This window comes from Prionailurus viverrinus, chromosome F2 (genome assembly GCF_022837055.1).
Source record: "Prionailurus viverrinus isolate Anna chromosome F2, UM_Priviv_1.0, whole genome shotgun sequence".
NCBI classification, from domain to species: Eukaryota; Metazoa; Chordata; class Mammalia; order Carnivora; family Felidae; genus Prionailurus; species Prionailurus viverrinus.
The window spans coordinates 46,530,381-46,550,258 of record NC_062578.1 but is presented as its reverse complement, the minus strand read 5'-3'; the positions used below and the strand labels follow the sequence as shown (position 1 = coordinate 46,550,258).

The 19,878-nt window shown below is 35.8% G+C and overlaps 1 protein-coding gene across 2 annotated transcripts in view; it reads left to right on the top strand.

Annotated features, from left to right (window-relative positions):
- The window catches only part of RNF19A (ring finger protein 19A, RBR E3 ubiquitin protein ligase), a 57,143-nt gene extending 40,160 nt beyond the window's left edge, over window positions 1–16,983 (top strand). For both annotated transcript variants that reach the window (XM_047842275.1, XM_047842276.1), the window contains exons 4-10: window positions 3,294–3,438; window positions 4,442–4,604; window positions 8,404–8,518; window positions 9,049–9,210; window positions 11,654–11,867; window positions 13,558–13,701; window positions 14,803–16,983. In XM_047842275.1, the coding sequence (XP_047698231.1) occupies window positions 3,294–3,438; window positions 4,442–4,604; window positions 8,404–8,518; window positions 9,049–9,210; window positions 11,654–11,867; window positions 13,558–13,701; window positions 14,803–15,493 (1,634 nt within the window). In that variant the 3' untranslated portion in view covers window positions 15,494–16,983. The remainder of the gene's footprint in view (window positions 1–3,293; window positions 3,439–4,441; window positions 4,605–8,403; window positions 8,519–9,048; window positions 9,211–11,653; window positions 11,868–13,557; window positions 13,702–14,802) is intronic.
- Window positions 16,984–19,878: the final 2,895 nt, after the last annotated feature.

The following is a 19,878-nucleotide window of genomic DNA, read 5'->3' as shown; positions in this document are numbered from 1 at the left end:
TAGGACACATGACATACTGAGTCACAGACTTGACCCTGGAATCAGTGTCTCTGGATATGAATTGTAGCTTCTCCGCTAATTCTCTGTGCAACCCTGAGCAAGTTGTCTCAGCTATAAAATGAAGATATTAATAATACTTAATGTCTATAAGGTTGAAACATTTCCTGACACAAATAGGTGCTCTGGCTGTTAGAGGTGGAGAAACTAGAGAAACCGGTCACCTGCTAGAGATTTGCATTTGTTATTGATTTTAAAATAAACATGATTTAGTCATCCAAATAAATGTTGATCTTACAGTATTCACCATGGGGGATTTTATGTTGTTGTTTTTTTTTTTTCAGCAGTGCTACCCTGGAACACCTTATTGGTCATAACCTTTAGATACTAATACAGCCACTTAAACTATCTTCTTAATGTCAGTTTGATTTTTGGAAATGACTTGTATGGAAACCAATTTGTCAATAAATTTCATAAAAAAAAAAAAAAAAAAAAAAAGAAGAAATGACCAGAAGTTCCTTTGGAGCTAAGTTTAACCACTAGAATATCATACCAAGTTGAATCACCAGTTTGGGATATATCCAAAGTAAAATGTGACTGTCTGATCATGGGAATAATTTTTTTTTTTGAAGTTTATTTATTTTGAGAGAGAGGTAGTGCAAGGGAGGGAGGGGCAGAGAGAATCTCAAGCAGGGATCTCTCAAGGGAGAGAGAGAATCTCAAGCAGGCTGTGCACTGTTAGTGCAGAACCCAGTGTGGGTCACGAAGTCACAAGCCATGAGACACATGACCGGAGTCAAAATCAAGAATTGGTTGCATAACCGACTGAACCACCCAGGTGCTCTCGAGAGTGATTTTCTTTATATTAAGTTGCTTTGAAAGTAATTATGAAAGAAAAACTTCCCAAATGATTTGAGCCAAATAGTAGCATTGTTGGAATAAATAGAGCCTCCCAAGGTGATTATTTTAAAAAGTTCATTTGGAATTTTTACACATTTCAAAAATCTTATAATTCTGAAAATTAAGTACATGCCTTTTTACTTTCAGTGCTCTAAAAATCAGAACCCTCAGGACAAATGTTTATGTGATAGTTTCTTTTGATATAATCTATAAACTTGAACTTGGCTGCTCATTGACTGGCGGGGGGAAGAGGGAAGGAAACTACCATCTGAAATGGTTTTATTAATTCCCATTATTCCAGATATCTTGGTATTTTTTGTCTCCCATTATCATGATTCTTTGAAAAATTGGCTGTACTTTTAAAGATTGCTTGACATAACGATAATAATCAGTTGACTGTTCCTTATGAGTGAGTTGAAGATACGTAAGAGTGCTGTATTGTGATTGTATTTGTCTTTAAACTGTGACAGTATTGCATCTACATGAGACACTTCCTTATAGCTACTAGGGAGTTTATGCACTTGGAGTTCACATTTTAAATAACTATATTTTTCACTTTTGTTACTGTATTTTCCCCCTTTATTAAAAATACATTTAATTGGTTTTCCACTCCCCTATCTACTACTGTCCCCTGTGTACTATTCCCTAATGCTACCACCCCAAGAGATAACCACTGTTAACATTTTGTTATAAGTCCTTACAGGTACTATGGTGGGGGGTGGGAACATTTTTAAACAAATTTTGAGATTTGACAAATTTGACAAATTGTATAGTGTTTTGTAACCTGTTATTTTTTTTCTTAATATGACAGTAGGCCAGCCCATATTTTAACAGCAAATAGAAATATGATTTAAAAAAAAAAACACAAAACTTTGTCAAACCCACCTTAAATACAAACAGGAAACTTTTAACATAAAGCAGCTGTGGATTAATTGATGCTCAGGGAATGGGGCATCAGTTGACCATCTAATCAGTAAAATAGCTCTATTTAGGATTTTTGCATTTTGAGAGAAAAATATGTACACAGTGAATTTTTTTCTAATTTGTTTTAAGAAAAGAGACAAAGACAAAACAGCCTTTTGTAGATAAGTACACAGTGAAAACATGCACATCTATAAGGAGACCTCAAAAAAAATCCCTTATGGTGTTCATTCTCTAACATGTAATCTAAGCGTATTAAAAGGCTGTTTTGTGTTTTTAGAACATAAGAATGAATGAGGATGTCCCCTTTCATTTTGTTCTGAATGTATCAGAGCCAAAGTCGAGTGTCTTTACTCCCACCTCTAATTGAGATATTTACTACTTGAGTATACTCTGGAATGAGGAAGTTTATCAATTAATATGCCAGTTAAGCAGATAGTATTAGTATTTCTTTAATTTGATGTACTAGACATTATATCACCTATAAAAGCTAGCTTTTTAAAATTTATGCTCCAGTGTTAAAAATATTTTAATGCAGACTTTATGTCCTTTGGATCATTGAAATCATGACTTACGGATATTTTTAATTTTTATATTCTTGATCTGGCTGCATAGAGTTACCAGTTTGCTCAAAATTGTTTGAATTGTTAAAATACTAATTGTGAGCATTGATGAGTTCTTAAGTTAAAAACCAGCTTTGGCTCTTAAAGAAGCAGTAAGGAAAGCTGAATTCACTGTAAAATATGACCATAAAACTTTTAGAAAGGAAACTAGAATATAGTTTAATGCTTATCATGTAAGAAAATGGAACAAATACTTGAATCCAATGGCTAGTACCATGCGTATCTTTTCTTAACTGTGTATAGTTAGAAAATATACCTCACTACTAATAATAGAAAATAATTTACTGGTTGCTCTTAGATGCCAAAGTTCAAAATAGTTGTGTAATTTGAGATAACTTGTATTCTATGTTAGTGATTCCAAAAGTTATGTACCATTTGATTTTAACTTAGCACCTGTGTGCATTGTAACCATATTACTGTGCATTATCCAGAAACAGCATTTGAATAAATGAATTAAAAAAAGGACAAAGATAACTATTCTGTAGTATAAAGAATATCTACATTTTAATAAAGTAGAGATGGTTAGAAAAGTTTTAGAATATCAAGTGCCACTCAGAGAAGACAGCTATGAGGTAGGAACAAAGACAAACTTTATGTAGTTTGCAGTTTGCCCAGGGCTGTCCTTGGTTCTCCTTTCTCTTTTTATTATTTTGTCACTGTTTGTTCTCATTGTTCTGTGTTTGAAAATGTTTACAATTTGAAAATTTAATATAAAGTATGTTCCTTTCTTCAGTTAACAATCTGATATGTTAAGATTTTTTTGGCATTGCTGCAATTGATTATCTACTAAAATTGTTATTTTTAGACCAGTTTTATGTACTAAACAAACAGGTCTCTCTGTTTTCCTGATAGCTGATGATATAAAGCCATGTCCACGATGTGCTGCTTATATAATAAAGATGAATGATGGGAGCTGTAATCACATGACATGTGCTGTCTGTGGTTGTGAGTTTTGTTGGTTATGTATGAAAGAAATCTCAGATTTACATTATTTAAGGTAAGTTTATAGTAGGAGCTAGCTATTTAGTCTGTGGCCATACCACCCTGAATACGCCCAATCATGTCCGATATGGGAAGCTAAGCAGGATCAGGCCTGGTTAGTACTTGGGTGGGAAGGGAAAAGGAGCTATTTATATCTAAATATAATTTTATATTGTAAAAGAATTTGAAACTGTGTTATCCTAAGCATTTTTAAACTCGGTGCTTATAAGATTCTTAGAGGGATGTGTTTTATTTCAGTTACATAAATTTAAATGGAACCAAATTATTGTGCTTGTCATTTGGGATTAGTCAAAAATAGGAAACCTAGATTTCTTCTTTTTTTGTGTTTGTTTGTTTGTTTTTTTTTTTTTAAACTAGAAAGCTAGTATTTTATACCCCCATGTAATTATGCTAGGTCATAAATAATTCCACTTAATTTTCTCATATATAAATTTCCTCATTTATTCCACAAAGTGAGCTTAATATAATCAGATAATTGTATGCCTAAAACAGGGATAGAAATAAGCATGTTTGCATTAATTTACTCTTCAAAAACTAACATTTTCCAGCTAATGGAGAACTAGGGATAAATATTTAACCTGAATTCTAGTTATCAGTATTCTTTAAAAAAAAATTTTTTTTTTAATGTTTATTTTTGAGAGCTAGAGAGAGACACAGAGTGTGAGCAGGGTAGGGGCAGAGAGTGGGGAGACAGAATCTGAAGCAGGCTCCAGGCTCCGAGCTGTCAGCACAGAACCGTGAGATCATGATCTGAGCCAAAGTCTGACGCTTAACCGACTGAGCCACTCAGGTGCCCTTATCAGTATCCTTTTAAAATAATTTATGGTGATTCTTAACACTGATTTTTTTTTTTTTTTTGGCTTTTAATGAACCTAGAATTCAAAGAAAGGGAAAAAACCTCATTCCTAAGTATGAAAATTCTTTTAGAGTCATTTCTTTAATGTACTGTAGTCATTATTATGTTTTACCGTGGTTACAGTTATAATTTTTTTCATTAGTCCATCAGGTTGTACTTTTTGGGGGAAGAAACCCTGGAGCCGAAAGAAGAAGATATTGTGGCAGCTGGGGACACTTGTTGGTGCTCCTGTAGGAATTGCTTTAATAGCTGGCATTGCTATCCCTGCAATGATTATTGGCATTCCTGTCTATGTGGGCCGTAAGGTAAAATGCTTGATTCCTTATTAGTTTAATATCTTATTCTAAATCTTTAGGATTAAGGTTGATGATTTTTGTTTTGCCTTTTATTTGTTTTGAAAGATCATTTTTAGTATTTTCAGTATAAAACTACTTTATTTTTCATAAAATAATAAATTTTCAGCATTCAGCAAACTCATACGAATGCATAGAAAGTAGACTTGCTTTGGGGCACCTGGGCGGCTCAGTCAGTTGAACATCTGACTTCAGCTAGGTCGTGAACTTGCAGTTCATGAGTTCGAGCCAGAGCCTGGAGCCTGCTTTGGATTCTGTGTCTCCCTCTCTGTTCCTCCTTTGCTCACACTCTGTCTCTCTCTCTCTCTCTAAAATAAATGAAGATTAAAAATTTTTTTTTAAAAAGTAGACTTGCTTTGAAATTACCTGAATCTGAAAACTTGAGTACACTTGTAAACCTTTCTAACTTTAAGTGTAAAGTACTGAAGGACACACCTGATATTTTTTGCATGGATGTATATCCTTGTAAAGTCAGGTCTAGAAAAAGTTAATGGCTAAAAAACACATGCCCTCAAGGCAAAGAATAATTAGCCAGTTCCTGAATTATTTTGAACTTTAGTTCAAAGCTTTTATTTTCTTAGATTACTGCTATTACTAAATATGCTGTTTTGTAGATTATAACAATCTTTTGAAGGTCCAAACACCAATAATTACCAGTGAGTGGCCTGTGAATGATGAATTATATTTCATTAGCTATTCAATAATTCTTTTTTGAAAAGTTAAAGGGATAATTTGTGAAGTGGCTAAGAAGTCACTTAGTGGCTAATAGAAAATCAGAATTGAGAAGTAACTATAGAAGGTATCTAATTGCAGAATAGAGCAGAGGCATATAGCCCTTACTGTGTGCTGGGTGTTTTACGTACTTTGACTCCTTTTAAACTCACAGAAATTTATGTGTTAGAATATTGAGGTTTAGGAAAGTTTGAGTTACACAAACGGAAGCAGAGCTAGGATGTAAACACAGATACATTCTTTTTTATTTTTATTTATTTAAAAAAAATTTTTTTTTCAACGTTTATTTATTTTTGGGACAGAGAGAGACAGAGCATGAACGGGGGAGGGGCAGAGAGAGAGGGAGACACAGAATTGGAAAGAGGCTCCAGGCTCTGACGCGGGGCTCGAACTCACGGACCGCAAGATCATGACCTGGCTGAAGTCGGACGCTTAACCGACTGCGCCACCCAGGCGCCCCCAGATACATTCTTTATGTAAGAATCCTGATAAATTCCTCTAGCCATTTGGGCACTTCAGTAATGGGGGAAACACCAACTCCTGAAGCAGCCCATTCTGTTGCCTGTTATCTGTAATTGTTATGTTGAGTCAGAATCTGTTTCCCTTTGAATTGTTTCATTAAATTCCAGTTAAGACTTTTGGGGCCAAACTCAAGACAAAGCTGATCCTTTTCCATATAACAGGCACATTTTTAAATATTCAACATATATTACTTTTATAATCAGAAAAATAACAATACATACTATTTTTTTAAAAAATTAGCTTTGGGACCAAGGATAAACATAGATACTTATGAGCCAAATGTTTATTATGGAAGGTTTTAAGTAACTAAGCTTGTTTAAAGTGTCCCATACATAATAGCTGATTATAATAATTTTTCATGTAATTATCCAAAGCAAGCCTTTGCTAAAAACAAAACTGTTTATTCAGATACTTAGAAATAGAAGTAGAAGGTAAATAGAGACTGTTGTACTGCACACACTTACAAATAATTTATAGAGGAGGGATTATTTACCTCATTGTTCAAGTCTTAGGTGCAGTTACCAGTCTCCTTTTTTCAGACATCTACAAGTTGATGAATTAGTTTTCCATTGAAACAATTTTCTCTGCGGTATTTGGGGATACAAATCAGCCCAGGCAAACCTATTAAGTTGATAAAGTACCTAAAAGTTTAGTCTTTATTTGCAATAACAAATAGAAAATGTGGCACAAAATAGTAAAATAGAAAAAATTAAGTTGAACCAGAAGTAGTATGATATGATCACTGTAATTAAACATTAGTGCTTAAGGATGAAAAGTTTTCTGGAGGGTTCCTGTTTACTCTGTCAGTTTTTAGTTTTGGCTTTATTCTGCTTCAGTGCTGTTTTTCAGGAATGGTAGTTGGGAGAGGAGCAAGAATTAGCTGCAGTACTGAAGGGTAATGAAAGATACCTTTGGGAGGGGCTGCCATCTCTACCTGCAGGGACTGTTGAGGCAGTTATAGAGGCCCATTCCATAGGAACATATAGTCAGTGCTGGGAAACAAGATTCTGACTAGGAAATAGGAACATTTCTTGTCCCACGCATGCTTCTCCCACCTCCCCACCCCAGCTTTCTCACTGTTTAATACATTTCACAAGACTCATTGTACTTCATAGCCTTCAAAATAACCATATAATAATAATAATTTTATTAAACCTCACTTGTAATATTGTTCATGAGTCAAGTATCTTATGTTAGAGACTACTTGCACACTTTTGAAGGCTGTTGTGAATCTCTATTGAAACAGGAGAAATGTACTTACTAGCTTTAGCCCTTGCAAATCACGAGACCAAAGATACTGAGCTGTTTTTTGTTTTGTTTTTTAATGTTTATTCGTTTTTGAGAGAGACACACACAGAGCATGAGCAGGGGAGGGGCAGAGAGAGGGAGACACAGAATCGGAAGCAGGCTCCAGGCTCTGAGCTGTCAGCTCAGAACCCCGCATGGGGCTTGAACTCACAAACTGTGAGATCATGACCTGAGCTGAGGTCAGACACTTAACCAACTGAGCCACTCAGGCATCCCAGATACTGAGCTGTTTCTTGAAGTTCATGTATCTCCCAAGCCACTTTCAAAGTGATATTAAATTCTATTTATTACTACTTATATTGTATACAAAGATGCTAAGTAGATCTAACTTCTGTCCCCTGGCAGCAGCATTCTCTTTTTTCCGTCTTTCACCTTTTTACTTTGAGCTATAAATGGGACCCCAGGATTCTGAGTCATTTGATAATATTTTTCTTTATAAAAAGGAATCTAAGTGACTTATTTAGTGGTGTTTGCTTATTCGTACTGCTTGTTAAAGGTTAATTTTTTTTAAAAATGGGGCAGGGGGAGCTGCCTGGCTGGTTCAGTCGGTTAAGCGTCTGACATCGGCTCAGGTCATGATCTCACGGTTCATAGGTTTGAACCCCGCATCAGGCTGTGTGCTGACACCTCAGAGCCTGGAGCCTGCTTTGGATTCTGTGTCTGTCTCTGTGTCCCTCCTCGGCTCACGTTCTCTGTCTCTCTCTCTCAAAATAAATATTTAAAAAAAAAAAGTTGTAGAAATCTCCCCTAGAAGCCAACTTTTACCATTCAGGGATGTTTATTTAGAAACCTGTGAAATGCTAAATTTCTTAGGAGTAATCCTGTTAGTAAATATCCAATTCATAACTGTGTTGAAAATAATATTCTTAATTTCTTCTTTGCTCAAAACATGATTTTAACTATTCTTGAATAAGATTATACATTTACTCAAGACTATTTAAAAGTAAACACAAAGTAAAATCTATTAAATCACTGTCTTTTTGAAGCAAATTATTAATAAGGAGTAAACTATGTGTAAGAATGTGGTTTAAGAACATTAAAACATTTGTCTTCAATTAGGACACTTAAGTGAATGAAATTATAAAAGAACTCACTTTAAATTACTATCAAATGTATGTCTAGACTTTCATTTAAATTAAATACGTGATGTGTTTTTAAATCTTCACCTCGTTTTTATTTTTAATTCAAGATTCACAACCGATACGAAGGCAAGGACGTTTCAAAGCACAAACGGAATTTGGCCATAACAGGTGGTGTAACATTGTCTGTAATAGTATCTCCAGTTGTAGCTGCAGTAACTGTAGGTAAGAAAATGCTTAAAAATACAATAATCTCAAGTTTTAAGTTTTGTGGAAGGATTGAAAGCATTGTATTTTTTTTTTAAATATAATTTACTGTCAAATTGGTTTCCATACAACACCCAGTGCTCATCCCAACGATAATTACTTTTGTATTTAAGGACAATTTAAACTGAGCCTACAGAAAACCTCTCATTGAGTAATTGTATTGGTTAAAAGTATTATAGACTCAAGAGCCTAGCATTAGGATAATTGGTAGATTCTTAGTGGCTTATTCCCTCCCTCACCCCATACAGTTTGAAGACTTGGCACTTAAAAAGGTTGACATCTTTTTTCACCTCATGAGTGTCACCTGAAAGATTCAGAGCTTTGAATTTGTTTGTTCCCCTTATCAGCTGGGTAAATCCACTTTGGGCAAGAGTTGGAGAGCAACAGCACTTTTCTCCTGTATATTTTCTCTTGAAAAGGCTTTCTAAAAAGTCATGTTTCTATGATTTATTTTTTGCCTTCTAATGAGTAATTTAATTCCTCTTTAGGTATTGGTGTTCCTATTATGTTAGCCTATGTCTATGGTGTTGTTCCAATTTCTCTCTGTCGAAGCGGAGGTTGTGGAGTCTCAGCAGGCAATGGAAAAGGAGTCAGGATTGAATTTGATGATGAAAATGATATAAATGTTGGTGGAACTAATACAGCTGTAGGTAAGTCCTTTAAGCAAAGGAAGAAAATGTACTTATTAATAGTTTATGTTAGGGGATAGATAACATGCAAATTAGAATTTCCATTGCCTTCTTTTCCAGAGGCCTAATAGCATTCATCCAGAAGTATATCATTGAAATACTGCCTAGGAAAGGTGAATGGATGAAAACGGGTGGAAGGGTTCTAGGTATCTAACCTACACTGGAAATGTAACGTCTTAGAAGTTCTAGACTTTCAGTCTTCAATTTTGCTTAAAATATTACAAGTCAGTAAGGATAGGATATGAAGAGAAAGGTAGTTCATAAAAGAAGAAATGCAGATGGCCAGTGAGTAGAGAATATCTTCAACCCACTGTTATTCAAAGAAATATGAATTAACTAGAGAATGAAAAGGCCCTCATAGACTACCAGTAGGAGTAAAACCTTAAAAAATGTGCATGTTCTATATTCCAGCAATTCTTCTTATAGAAATTTGTCTTCAGGAAAGAATTAGGCAGAAGTACAAAGATAATATACACTTTCTTACCTCCCATTCTGTCTTGAACTCACTCCAAATGTATTTGGACCCTTCCACTCTAGGGTTTTATCTCTACCACTCCACTAAAGCAGAGTCATGAGTGACCTCCATGTTACCAGATATAATGGTCACCTTTTGGGTTTTATCTTAATATACCAGTACACCTGACATGGTAGACCATGCCCTCCTTCTTGAAATATTTTCTTCACTTATCTTCCGGGAAACCTTTTCTCATCTCATCATATCTCCTGGCTACTTCTTCTCAGTCTTCATCTACACCCGCTGCATTATAATCTCCTCTATTAAATAATATGTAGACTGACGACTCATAAATTTGTGTCTAGGCTGGAACTCTCCTTTGAACTTCACATTTGTACATCTAACTCTCCTCTTTAATCTACACTTGAATATCTAACAAGAATTTCAAGGTTAACTTGTCTGCAACCAAATTCTTCACTCTAAGACGTGTTCTCTCAGTCATCATCCTCACCTCATTAAGTAGCCTCTCCATTCTTGCTGTTGCTTGGGCCAAAAACCTTCACTTACAGTGACTCCTCCTTTTCCCTTCTTACCCTACATCAGATCCATCAGCAGATTCTGGTGCTTCCTTCAATATTTAGCTATAATCCAACCATTTCTTACCCTCACCACCACTATTCCATTAGTCCAAGCTACTATCCTCTTCTTGGTCTATTGTAATAGCTTCTTTAGCTCATCCATCATCTTATCTTCCACTCACTATTCCACAGTGTAGCCATAGTGATAACTTGTGAAACATAAATCAGATCATGTCTTTCTTGTGCTCAGAACTCTGCTAGTGCTTCCAACTGTGCTCTAGGAAAAATCCACAATCCCTACCATGGCCTGTACAGCTCCACTCCACATGATCTGTCCTAGGCTGCATCTCTGAACTTCTTTCTTGTCACTCTCCTATCTTATACCATCCCTCCTTCGTGTTTTTGAGGATGCCAAGTACACCTTTACTTGTAGACTTTTAAACTTGCCGTTCTCTCTGTCTGGAATAGTTTTCTCCCCTGGTATCAGATCTTATAATAGCTTACAGACAGTTGGATCTGTAGGACATATCTAGAAATCAGCTTCTGGCCCATTTTCTTGACCTGGAGAATAATAAGTAGTTTAAATGGAACCTTGTTGGAAACTCACATATTTGCCTCCAAAGTCAGCTAACTTTTTCAACCGTCACATTTTTTACAGAATTCCTAAATCATCTGGATTTTCTAAAAAGTGCTGACCACTTTTTTGGGAAGGGGTGGGATTTTAAGCCAATTTTGCCTTAAAGGGAAAAATTTGATTCCTTAAAAGCACTTATCACAATTTGTAATAACTTTTTTGTTTACTTGGTTTCCTAAGGATGAGGGCTATATGTGTCTTCTTTGTTACTGTATTTTTAGCACCCAGAACATAGTAGGTACTTGCTTTCATCATATTTATTTGTTTCCATTAGCATACAAAAATCCTAGTATTTTTAATCCTAAAAAAAAAAAAAAAGAAAACCAGTTTCTCCTCTCCCATTTCTTCTCATTCCTCATTTATTTATTTTTTTTCTTTCTTGAGTATAGTTGACACACAGTACTACACTAATTTCAAGTGTGCCACATAGTGATTCAACAAGTTTCTGCATTATACTATGCTCACCACAAGTGTAGCGACCGTCTGTTCCCATACAGTTCTATTATGGCAAAAAGTGGTGACAGTTTAATACTGAGAGTTAGTCCTTAATCTGCTTTTAAACTCTGAGATACTTCTCTTTCCCTTTACTCCATAGTTACTTGTTCCTGACTCCAGATGTCTTTTCTGTTCCTGTGTATGTTTTATAATAAAACGTCCTATCTGAAATCATAGAGGAATTTAAGAAGAGGAAAACTAATAATCACACTTATTTAATTTCTTTGAAATATTTGCATTTAGACACAACTTCAGTAGCAGAAGCAAGACACAACCCTAGCATAGGGGAGGGAAGTGTTGGTGGTCTGACTGGCAGTTTGAGCGCGAGTGGAAGCCACATGGATCGAATAGGAGCCATTCGAGACAACTTGAGTGAAACGGCCAGTACCATGGCTCTGGCTGGAGCCAGTATAACAGGGAGTCTGTCAGGAAGTGCCATGGTAAACTGTTTTAACAGGTAAGAGAAGTGTGCTTTCTTTTCTCTTTGCCTTCTGTTAACTACAAATTATTCATTAAATAAGAATTTTGAATGATTATGTCATTATGTAATCATTATGATGATTACATATAACCGGGCTGTGTCAGAGTTGAAAATGGTAATATTAAAAATGAATCTTAGTGGTGAACAGGAGGTTTTTACTTGTTTGAATTTTCTGTCATAATAGTATAGACCCATGGTATGGTAAAAGCCAAGTCTATGGCATAGCATTCTGCCAGTTTTTTCACTGCGCTTGTCACATCTGATGTTATGAATCAGTGCTAGAGCTGCTTTGGTAGGCACAGTAAAGGAAATACTTAAGCCTGGACCTTACCTCTCAAGACAGCAGCGGCTGGATGTTAGAAAAAGAGACATTGGGTTAAGGCCTAGGGGAGCAGGAGGAATCAGGATATGTGGGAGTGTGTGAACTGAGGCCAGGGTAGTCTAGTCCACCTGAATCCTTTTGTGTATTTATGTTTATTTCATTCTCACCAAGTCTTTTACCAACAGCCATACAGATAAGTAGGAGAAATGTAAAGCATTTTTATCTTCCTTTGTTTCTTTTCTAATTCAGTATTCTTTACTTCTGTTTATTAGCTTTTTTAATGTAAGAAAGTATACATGAATTAAAAGATAAATTGGTCATATTTATCTTGTTTTTAGGTAGCTTGCTTTTGAACACAACTCTTAAGTTATATTATTATGTCATTTTAAAAGAATCAGATATTTTATAGGATCTTTTTAAAAAATGTTTTTAAAGCTTATCTATTTATTTTGTGTGCAAGAGAGTGAAAACTAGCAGGGGAGGGGCAAAGAGAGAAGGGCACAGAGGATCCAAAGTGGGCTCCATGCTGACAGCAGAGAGCTTGACGTGGGGCCCAAACTCATGAACCATGAGATGATGACCTGAGCTGAAGTCGGATGCTTAACCAACTGAGCTACCCAGGTGCCCCAGGATCTTTTTTTTTTTTAGTTTATTCATATTGAGAGCGAGCTAGCAAGTGGGGGAGGAGCAGAGAGGGAGGGAGAGAGAATCCCCAGCAGGCTCTGCACCATTAATGTAGAGCTCGTCGATGTGGGGCTCGAGCTCGTGAACTGTGGGATCATGACCTGAGCCAGAATCAAGAGTCAGATAGTTAACTGAGCCACCCAGGCACCCCAAAAGTCAAATTGGTTGTATTTATCTTATTTTCAGGTAGGTTGCTTTTAAATACAAACTCTTAAGTTATAGTGGTGTTTATTATTATGTCTTTTTTAAAGAATCAGGTCAAATTCATAGGATCATTTTTAATATATAGATGCTCATGATTTTTTGATTCATTGTTCTGTCAAGTAGAATGGCTTTTAGTGTATTCAGATTTTGTTTCACACTCAAACATGGCCAGCATATTTAATTAAAATCCTTTATGTCCTTTTTGTGTTATTCTGTTAGTATCTTACTTGGCAGACAGCTAATTTTTCCTATTTTATTTGGATGGCTGGTACTGTTCAGTGTGCTGCAGTAGAATTTAAATAATCAAATAAAAGGAGACTAAAAAAATGCTGGTAGTTGTTTCTAAAATAGTTTCTTAATTCCTAGGGATTCTTAATGGAATTATTTGAAGATATGTATTATAGTAGTCTGATATTATATGTAATTTCAGTTTTTATCTCCTCCCTGCTTTTTAAGGTTGGAAGTACAAGCAGATGTACAGAAAGAACGGTACAGTCTAAGTGGAGAATCTGGCACAGTCAGCTTGGGAACAGTTAGTGATAATGCCAGCACCAAAGCAATGGCAGGATCTATTCTGAATTCCTACATCCCGTTGGACAAGTAAGGAAAGAACTGTTATAAAGTTAAAGATTTTTTTCTTTAATTTTTTAATGTTTATTCTTGAGAGAGAGACAGAGCACAAGTGGGGGAGGGGCAGAGAAAGAGGGAGACCTAGAATCCAAAGCAGGCTCCAGGCTCTGAGCTGTCAGCACAAAGCCTGATACGGGCTCAAACCCATGACCTGATCATGAAATCATGACCTGAGCCGAGGTCAGACGCTCAACTGACTGAGCCACCCAGGTGCCCCAAAAGTTAAAGTATTTTTTAAATTAATTTTAAAAGAATTATTCCTATCATTAGGCAAAACTATCATAAATAGTGGTTACCAACTATTGGGTTCTCTGGGAAAAGCAAATGAAGAGATGTCCAGAGTAGGCAAATCCATAGAGACAGAAAGTATATTAGGTGTTGTCGGGGTGGGAAGACAGGCAGTGGAAGTGGATACAGAGTTGCTTGTGGGAGTGATGAAAATGTTGTGAAGTTAGGTGGTGGTGTGATGGTTGTACAACTCTGTGAATACACTAGAGAACATTGAATTGTGTGCTTTAAACGGGAATTTTGTGATATGTAAATTACATCTCCATAAAGCTATTCTGAAAAAAAATGGAGAAGGTAACATAGTACCTGGAACAGCATAAGCAATAAATGTAGCTATTTCTGTTTTTTGTTTTAATTAAAGCATTATTGTAAATATAGTCCTATTATTTCAAGTAATTTAAAAAAAATTTTTTTTAATGTTTTTTTATTTATTTTTGAGACAGCGAGAGACAGAGCATGAATGGGGGAGGATCAGAGAGAGAGGGAGACAGAATCCGAAGCAGGCTCCAGGCTCTGAGCTGTCAGCACAGAGCCCGACACGGGGCTTGACCTCACAGACCATGAGATCATGACCTGAGCCGAAGTCGGCCACCCAACCGACTGAGCCACCCAGGCGCCCCTCAAGTAATTTTTTAAGAGAACTTGTCCTACATCAATTTGTTCTGACAGCTTTTATGTAGTCTTTGAATTTTTCACACAGAATCCCTCCCCTTTTGCTGTTAACCTGAATCAAAATAAAAGGAAGTTAGAAATTTGTTTATATTTGTTACTCTTGTGTTCCAGAGAAGGCAACAGTCTGGAGGTGCAAGTAGATATTGAATCAAAGCCATCTAAATTCAGGCACAACAGCGGAAGTAGTAGCGTGGAGGATGGCAGCGCCGCTCGGAGTCATCCTGGTGGTTCATCCAGTGGCTTGCCTGAAGGTAAATCCGGTGCCACCAAGTGGTCCAAAGAAGCAACAGCAGGAAAGAAAGCAAAAAGTGGTAAATTGAGGAAAAAGAGTACCATGAAGATAAATGAGACCAGAGAGGACATGGATGCACAGTTGTTAGAACAGCAAAGCACGAACTCAAGTGAATTTGAGGCTCCATCCCTGAGTGACAGTATGCCATCTGTAGCGGATTCGCACTCTAGTCATTTTTCTGAATTTAGTTGTTCTGACCTAGAAAGCATGAAAACTTCTTGTAGTCATGGTTCCAATGATTATCATGCCCGCTTTGCTACTGTTAACATTCTTCCTGAGGTAGAAAATGACCGTCTGGAAAATTCTCCACATCAGTGTAGCATCTCTGTGCTTACCAAAACTGCCTCGTGTTCAGAAGTTCCACAGTTGAATCATATTGCTGAAGAACATGGTAACAATGGAATAAAACCCAGTGTTGATTTATATTTTGGTGATGCACTAAAAGAAACAAATAATAACCACTCACATCAGACAATGGAATTAAAAGTTGCAATTCAGACTGAAATTTAGGCCTATAAATGCTGCAAATTAATTACCACTGAACAACCTTGTTTGGAGCTGGTTGAACTACATGTGACTACTTTAAGTTTCAAGTTACCAGCAAATGCCAGGTTGCATAATCTAATGCAGATACATTTTCTGTGTTCAGCAAAGCATTGTGTTTCATGTGGATCTTAATTACCAAACTATGAAATGAAGGCTTTAAAAAGTGCATTATTGTAAGGACAATAATTCTTAAGAGAAGTATGTTTTGTGTGTTCACCACAAAACAATGCTTGAAGCACATACCGTGTATTTAGATAGAAATTTGGCTTAATTTATAATCAGTATAAAGTACTAATGCAATTAGAAACATTCTTATGAAGAAAACTTGAGGCTTAGGGATAAGTGGTTAGTGACATTTTATTGAAACCACTAAAGGATACTGTTTAAAGAACTTTGCAGGTTACTCTCAGTATATGATCCTCTTTGTAACATTTCTATTCATAACTGAGCATAAATTTCATTTTTTTTCTTCATATGCAATGTGGATATATAAAGCTTAATGCAGCCCATTTGCTACCATTTGGATACTTAGACACTCTGAGCAAGATTGTGGCAGTTTTTGCACAACTTTGAAATAGAAATACCTGGTACTCTCTCTATATCTTGCATCTTGCTGTTGCCATCTTAGAAGCAAAGTGTAAAAGTAGGTAATTAAGTATACTGACAGCACCAAATAAGATCTATAAAACTACAAAATACAATTCCATTAGTTTATAAGTATTACAAAAAAGTCACCTTCTACCAAGGGGACGTTTGCACCCCATTGATTCTTGGTGCCTTTGGAATAGACTGGATTTTAAGGGCCTAGTTGTTTGAAGATTTTGCTATATTGTTTTCCATAGTGTCCTCTCTAGCCACTTTGGATTATGTAGACAAATACAAGATAGATAAACATGATTAATAATAACAACGCTGAAAAAGTATTAGCCTACCAAAGACACACTCAGGCTTCAGTGATTACATAACCTCAGTTTTTAACACATGCGTATCTTCTCTGATCATGAGCTCAAAGCACGGTGCAGAGTTTGTACCAAGTACTGAGGAGGGGATCCGTGTATGGCTGGCTTTACTTTCTTTTGCTTTTGTTTATGGAGGGTGGTCAGCTGACATAAACAGAAGTTGGCCAAAATACTGCCTATACTGTTAATTCACTTATATAAAACAGGTTAACCTCAATGATAGCAGTTGAAATGTTCCATCTTAAGTGTTTCTGTTAAGTATTACCATTATGGTGCTACTGAGCGTTTTCTTTTGATAAAAAGAAAAATGCCCTGGGCTGCAGTCTTCTTCCATCACTTGTTCTCACCAGGTCCATTAATATGCTTATAACACTAGTGCCAGTTATTTTATTTGATAATGCTTATTATCGTGTTTGTATATTTGTTTGCATTCCAATTTTGTTCAACAGTGAGTGTGTAAACTGCATACATTAAATAAATGTAAATACTAATGTATTGCTGCCTTATGGTTCGTTTGCAAGTGTTTTTATAAGAACAAGAATACTTATTTGCTATATAGCAGGTATTTATAGATCTTGCAAGCTATTGAGATGATTCTGTATCCTAGTCTCAGCCCAAAAGGAAGCATCTGCTGAAAGTCTCAACAAACAATGTTAGAAACTGTCCTTTCTTCATGTCTGATACTTGCCTTTCCTCTAGAAAGAAGCTGCTTTATTCATCAACATATTTTATTTTTTAAAGTGAATTGGTTGGAAAGTAAATAGATCTATCATTAAATTGTGAAAAGATAAGTATTATAAATCCTCATCTTAACAGAAAAGTAAAAAGATCTTAAAAGACTATTCTAAGATTTTCTCTGGCAACATAAGACCATGAAACTAGAGCCATTTAAATTTAAGCTAGTAATTGTAATCAAATGCTTTCCATCCTCATAGCCTCTAGAAAATGCATTGGTAATTGTTTAAATTTCCTGTTACATAGTTAATAATGAAACTAATATGTATGCATATGTTGCCCACCTTCTTGACATTTCTGTAAAAGAGCGAAGATTAAATGGAAAGTGAAATGAGTTTTGGAGGAATACGGCAAAAGTGGTGCCACGTAGGAGGTCAGTGCACTCAGTGTACCTCATTCCACTTCTGGTTGTGCCCTCAACAAGTACTGCCGCAGTCTCACTTGAAAAAATGGTCTAAACCTTTCCACTGGTTTCAGAAGTTCCTTCATCTGCCACGGATCCTTCACACTTGGATTAATTTAGGACCAAGCCAAATTCCCCTGGAGCTCAACTCTGAGAACACGAGAATACTCCAGGGTTCAAGCAGGCCTAAACTCACCAAAATCTTTGTAAGACCATTTGTAGTTTGCTTTTTTTAAGGCCTACAGGGGAAAAGTCACAGAGTAGTGAGAGAGAAGAATACAAAGATTATAATGGCATTACTGTACTGTTCGTTATGTAGACCACCAGTTTACTGGGATTCCCTTAAATATACAAATTCCCAGCCTCAGAGCACTGAATCTGCTTTTATGGTAAATTTACACAGTCCATCACTATTATTTTCACTGCAAATTGAGTTAATTTGTAAATATGTAAGACTTTCCACAGCATGTTGTCTAGTTAAATGTAAACTTTGACCACCAAAGGATAAAATACATGTTGAAAACCATCATAGCTATTAATACCTACATGAGAAAAATACCTAACCTCCTGTTCTCTGATCATTTTGCCTTTATAGCCAGAGTCATTAGGATTCTCAGGGCTACGTTTTATATGGTTCCTTTTAATAGGCTTGTTTTATTTATTTCCCTTATTGAAGCATGAGTTATCATTGCTAAAAGCCAATGTTTACATACTGGTGGGTTTTGAATGCTCAGAATAGTATTGTAAACTTGGGGAGAGTTACAGTGTTTTGGTAACCATCATTTAATAGATGAATAGTGAAAGGGAGTTTGCAGGTTTTAAATTTAGTTCAAATTTAATCATTGTATTTCATATGCTAGTCAGAATTTTTGGGATTCCTGCCAATGTATTCAACTAAGTAACAAAGTAGACTGGAGATACAACATTGTATCAGACACCGTGGCTTCAATGACCTTATACTATAGTTGGGGGAGAGAGACATGAAAAACATACACATAGCTTAAAATGGTGTCAGATGATGGGTGTTATGAAAAACATAAAGTGTGGAATAAAGGGACTAGAGGTATTGGATAGTGCTGTTTTATACAGAGCATTTCTGCTTAGATAACAGTGTAAAGATCTAAGAGATCCAAACCAAATGGATGAGCATTGCAGAAAGAGATCTTCTCCCAGGTGAGTTAATGGACTATTTAGACATCAGTCTTGGTATTTGACATCTAGTAAGACAAATCTGCCACCTTGTTTTTCTTGGAGAGTGTGTTGACTATTCTTGACACTTTACATTTCCATAACCACTTTAGAGTAACGTTGAATTCCGCCAGTTTTAGTTGGGATTACATTGGGTCTATAATTATCCCTGTAGAGGTCTTTTGTGTGTTCTGTTAAATTTTATTCCTGGGGAACTTTATATTTTCTTCAATGCCATTTTCTGTTTGTTACTGATAGTATATATAAATACAGCTGATTTTTGTGTAATTTCATATCTAGGGAATATAACTTTTAATTCCAGTAGTTAAGCTTCTTTGACATTTCTGTGTACACAGTCGTCATGTGTGAATAATTTATTTTTTTATCTAAGATTTTTACAGTGCTCTGAATTGTCCAACACTTTCTACATACTTTTAAAATATTAACTTATTTATTCTTCAGACAACTCTCTGAAGGAGGTATTTATTGTCCCCGTTTTATAGATGAGGAAACAGAGGCACAGAGTTAAGTATTTTGTCCAGGGTGACATGGCTGGTAAGTGGCAAAGCCAGGATTCAAACGGTTTTGTTTCTTCCCCTTTGATCTTTCTATCATGTATTTCTTTTTCTGGCTCATTTGCACTGGCTAGGACTTCAAGTGGAAGGTGCTGAATAACAACCATTAAGTATGATATTTGTGTGGATAAATTTGTAGATGCCCTTTATCAAGTTTATTAAGTTGTCTTTTAGTTTGCCAAGAGTTTTTACCTTGAGAAATATGTTGAATTTTATTGACTGCTATTGGAAGGGACATCTGTCATATAATTGTGATTTATTCCTTTAAGGGTTAATATGGTTATGGTTAATATGGTTAAAATATGAACTTGATTTTTCAAATATTATACAAACCTTCTGGGATAAACTTCAGTATCAGAGTGCATAGGATTGGAATTACATCTTTTTTGAATGGTAAAAATTGTTGTTAAGGCTATCTGGGCATTGTGAATTATTTTTTAATAGTATAGAAAATGAGATTTTCAGCTTGAGAAGCAGTTCATCTTTATC